Here is a 4,402-nt window from a genome sequence, read left to right as displayed (position 1 = left end):
GATTGCAGTAAACCTCACTGCAAAGAGCCCTCACTTCCTGGGGTCAGCAAGCCCAGCTTCCTCAGTTGAGTGCCTACAGGCACCCCACTCATTAATGCGGTGTCCTGCCCCAAAGTGCTCACCCTAAACTTATTCCTAGGCTGAGTAGGAAATCCAACACTGTTTCTGGTTCTGCTACTCCTCTGGTATCCGAGCTGTCTGATGGATTCGGGAGAGTCCCTGCATGGGGAGCTGGGTTCCAGAGGCTATGGTTCACTCCTAGCTCCTGTGGGTCATCACAGAATCATGACTAAATGAATACATTGACTTGTTACTTTACCAGCATAAACTTTCAATCTGAGTAAAATTAATAGCATTGACTAGCAATCTATACCATGACAAATTCAAATAATTTTAACATGATTCTATGTCATTTTAAAATCATGCCACATATCTCTGCCAAAATAATAACAATGTTGATTTGTAAGCCAGGAAATAAAAGACAATATTTTATATTGCTATATTAAATATTAGTAGAATCTATTATGTGAAATAATCCTGATTTATAATGATCAGAGCCAAGACTATATCAGTTTGCAAACGTGTGTCTCTTTGTTTTCTGGTTCTATAAGTTAACTCATTCCTTTTCCTTGTTATTATATTAGTAAAATATATAAGCTTCTACATTTGATAAACTACATTTACCTGCATGTCATCGCATACATAAGAGTGCTGAGGTGGTCCCCATTCATAATAAGCACTTTGCCATACCATTTACTTCTGTTCTTTCACCAATTTTTATTTTTCAAATGTGTATGCCATAGAGTCTGAGATAGTTAAAGCTTATTGTGCCAACCTGGCCAATAAACACACGTAGGATTAATTGAAGGGCAGAGAGGTAAATGGCTCAGTGAGCCTCGCCTGCCTGGTTCTCGGATCTCTTGTTCTCTGATGGTCAGACCAGTGTGTGGCTGCCTTAGCTGGCAGGCTCACTTCCTGCAAGACAGCGCCAAGGAGAATCCGCATGGACTGACCCTGACGCAGCCCTGGGTGCTTGAGCAGCTGTGTGGAGACCCCTGCCAGCACTCAGATGCTTACACCGTCGCCACTGGATTCAAAGACTTGCTACCCACTGGCCTGTGATCCTCCTGCATCTGTGTCATTGTGGGTGTTTTGTGAGTTTGAGGAGGACTTTGCAGATCGGTGTTGGACGTATGAGCTAAATCGGACTTACGGGCTTGGAATGGACTGTGTTGGGATGCTTTCTGACTGTACATTTACCCTATATTTCAAACCCTTTCTTATATATATGAGTTTCTGTGAATTTGTTTCTTTAAATTACCTGGACTAAAAGTCATAATGAAAGATATAATGTATTATATAGTGATGTCAAATCTCCTAAAGGAAGATTAGCTTGTGTCAACCTCGCCTCCTAATAAATCAGATTCCTCCATTTATGTACATTCAAGACTGTACTAGAGAGAAATATTTGTAACGTTTCAGATACTTACCAGTGCTTAAATGTACATCAAGGTTCACATGTACAAACACTGTATTTACTCTAGATTTTACTTTCTTGATTTAAATATGATGTGGGAACAGACAGTTTTACTAGACAACCTTCCCCAAATCTACTTATTTTGTAATGGTTATTGGAAATTCAGGTAAGGATCATGCATTCAAAATTCCTATTCACTAAAAGATTGACATATTTTGAAGCCTTATCTTTCACACACGAATAACATCCTATGTACTCTGAAAAGAAAGTCGGTCTCCTACCAAGTTTCTATAATTTTTGCCAAAAATTGATACTCAATAAGCAGAAAGAAATGCTTCATCTGTTCTGTTTGTGCTCTATTTTTTCAATGATGCTTTGAGGATAACTTCGAAAAACTCTCTCCCTATTTATATGATGAATGTGAAGTTTTGTGAAGCTATTTCCTGCTTTAATAAATATAGTCCTGTTAGTCTATAGGAACATGTCATCAAAGGTATCCACATTTTTAATGAAATTACTATCATTCTTTCACACTGAGGACAATAGGGCCTGGTATTTTCCTCCTACAGTTTTGCTTTAGTGAAGTAAAAATGCCCTACCTTCAATCATCATCCAGTCTAATCCATTTTACAGAGTTTATATAATGTAGACTGCTGAGTGGAGAAAAAGAAATTCATTTAAATGTGTCAATTAGTGCATTTTCATGCAAACGCAATTATATAATCCCATAAACATTTTCTGTAAACTGCTCAATTAGCATTATTTTAGATAACTCATCTCCTGGAGTATAAATGATTTATTCTATTATATATGACAATCATCTGTCTCTCTTCTGTTCTGTAATTCATATTTGATTGGGCTTTTGATGTTCTCAGATATCCGTGGAATACAAGAGTTTTTGGACAAAGTATCTCAGCAGGGAATGGATGTTGCACTTCAGAAAGTAGAAAACAACATCAATAAGATGATCACCACTCTCTTCGCCACCATGAGAATCGAAGAACTGAATCGCTATCGAGACACTCTGAGGCGAGCCATTCTTGTTATGAATCCGGCCACAGCGAAATCTTTCATCACAGAGGTAAGTGAAGATGGTTATAGTTTGGGGATGGGGCGTAAAAATAAAATGCTCTTATCGTGGACCCCACAGAGGTGATGAAAATTAAGAGCAGTGGAAGGGAATTAACTTCAGCACTCTCATTACAGCTAATGGAGGTATCATGTTGAATCCCTGGCTCATCACATTGACCCCGTACTGTCCAGTTAATTGCTAGGGATGTTTGTGTTTATATATATTTAGGCACAGTTCCAAGACAATTTTAAGAAAAGTCTTATAGGAATGTAAAAGTTCTGTTGATCTGAATGGTTGTCACAAGCTCAAGAATGAATTCACAAATGCACTGTCATTTGTCTTAATATGTTTCTAAGTAAAAATTTTATTTCTTAGAAAAGGCTCATATGAAATCAATCTTATCACCTGAACATGCTTATTTGAATGAAACATAGCATATTTCCTTCAGTTTTATGAATTCTGTAACAAAACAAATAATTTAAAGTGTTTAAAACACTCAGGAATGGATGACCATTGTATTTTCTTCATGCTACACAGTGAAAAGGTTAGAAGCTTTTGAAATATTGGGGAAATATCATAAATAATTTCTAACCATTGGTACAACATTTCTGTGTTCTAAAATGTCTGCTGGTCCCTCGCAATATTTCTTGTTAAGTCATTCTTGCCTTTAACTTGGTAACCTTGTACAGTGATTGGCTTAGTCATGACATTCTGCATTTCGTCTAATTTTGTTGTTGTTCTTAAGAGTGAATTATGGTGGCTTTATTTGACTAATTATCTTTTCCTGTTTCTCTATTATGCTGACAGTAGTTCCTAAAGTGCTGCTGTAAAGCCTCTAAATTAGGAATGTGTTAGAAATTATTTGGCAGTCTATAACATGCACATAATTGGTATCAGGCAGGATAAAAATGACCAAGAATAAAACTTGTGGGAATCTATCAATAAAATCACATTTTATTTGGGGAAGAAATGTATTATGAACTTTAAGATCAAATAGAGACCTTTAACCTATTTCAGTGTAGCAAATGACTCAGAGATTCTCATTAAAGCAAAAGGATTTTTCCTTATAGACTGCTCCTCACTTTACAGAATCAAAGTCTTTCAAGACGCGCATAAATGACTAGAGGTTGAAGACAAGCGCACAAAAATATGTAACATGAATTGGAACTTTTAAAGGTGCAATAAATGAGGTGGGAGCTTTTATGTTAATTTTTGGCTAGGGAGTGCAGGGAAGGCTTTATTGAGACATAACACTTGAATGGGACTTTTTGGGGGATTGGTATGCTTTTGCAACAGAGAAATACTTTAGAATAGGCCATATGAGTTCACCTCATTTAATTTCTGAGCATGCAGAGTGGGTGAATTACTTGATATTTCTGTGCCTCCATTTTGCCCTCTGTGAAATGGGAGTAATAGATAGAATTTAACTTAAATTGGTAATACAGAGTAATGAGCGATCATGAATACAAGCATCGGACATCTAGTAGATAATAAAGCTTGGGGGCCTTTCAGGTACCATTTTCTAGCACACAGTATTGAATCTCACACCCAGAAGATGCTCCGTCTGTGGCCAACTCATATGAATGTCAAGATGATTAAAGACACAGACCTTCATCTTAACTTCAGACTAAAGCAGGTAGTTGTGCAGGTTACTAATAGTTATATATATATATATATATATATATATATATATATAACTATTAGTAACCTGCACAACTACCTGCTTTAGTCTGAAGTTAAGATGAAGGTCTGTGTCTTTAATCATCTTGACATTCATATGAGTTGGCCACAGACGGAGCATCTTCTGGGTGTGAGATTCAATACTGTGTGCTAGAAAATGGTACCTGAAAGGC

General features: G+C 36.9%; 1 protein-coding gene across 3 annotated transcripts in view; it reads left to right on the top strand.

The window, feature by feature from the left end:
• The window catches only part of GRID2 (glutamate ionotropic receptor delta type subunit 2), a 1,637,701-nt gene that overhangs the window by 790,528 nt on the left and 842,771 nt on the right, over positions 1-4,402 (top strand). For all 3 annotated transcript variants that reach the window (XM_045284270.1, XM_045284271.1, XM_004703263.4), the window contains exon 4: positions 2,353-2,558. In XM_045284270.1, the coding sequence (XP_045140205.1) occupies positions 2,353-2,558 (206 nt within the window). The remainder of the gene's footprint in view (positions 1-2,352; positions 2,559-4,402) is intronic.

The sequence above is a fragment of the Echinops telfairi genome, unplaced genomic scaffold, assembly GCF_000313985.2.
Source record: "Echinops telfairi isolate 266 unplaced genomic scaffold, ASM31398v2 ScPeMD7_7468;HRSCAF=8506_0, whole genome shotgun sequence".
NCBI lineage: Eukaryota > Metazoa > Chordata > Mammalia > Afrosoricida > Tenrecidae > Echinops > Echinops telfairi.
The sequence above is the reverse complement of the archived record's forward strand: the minus strand, read 5'-3'. Positions and strand labels throughout refer to the sequence as shown.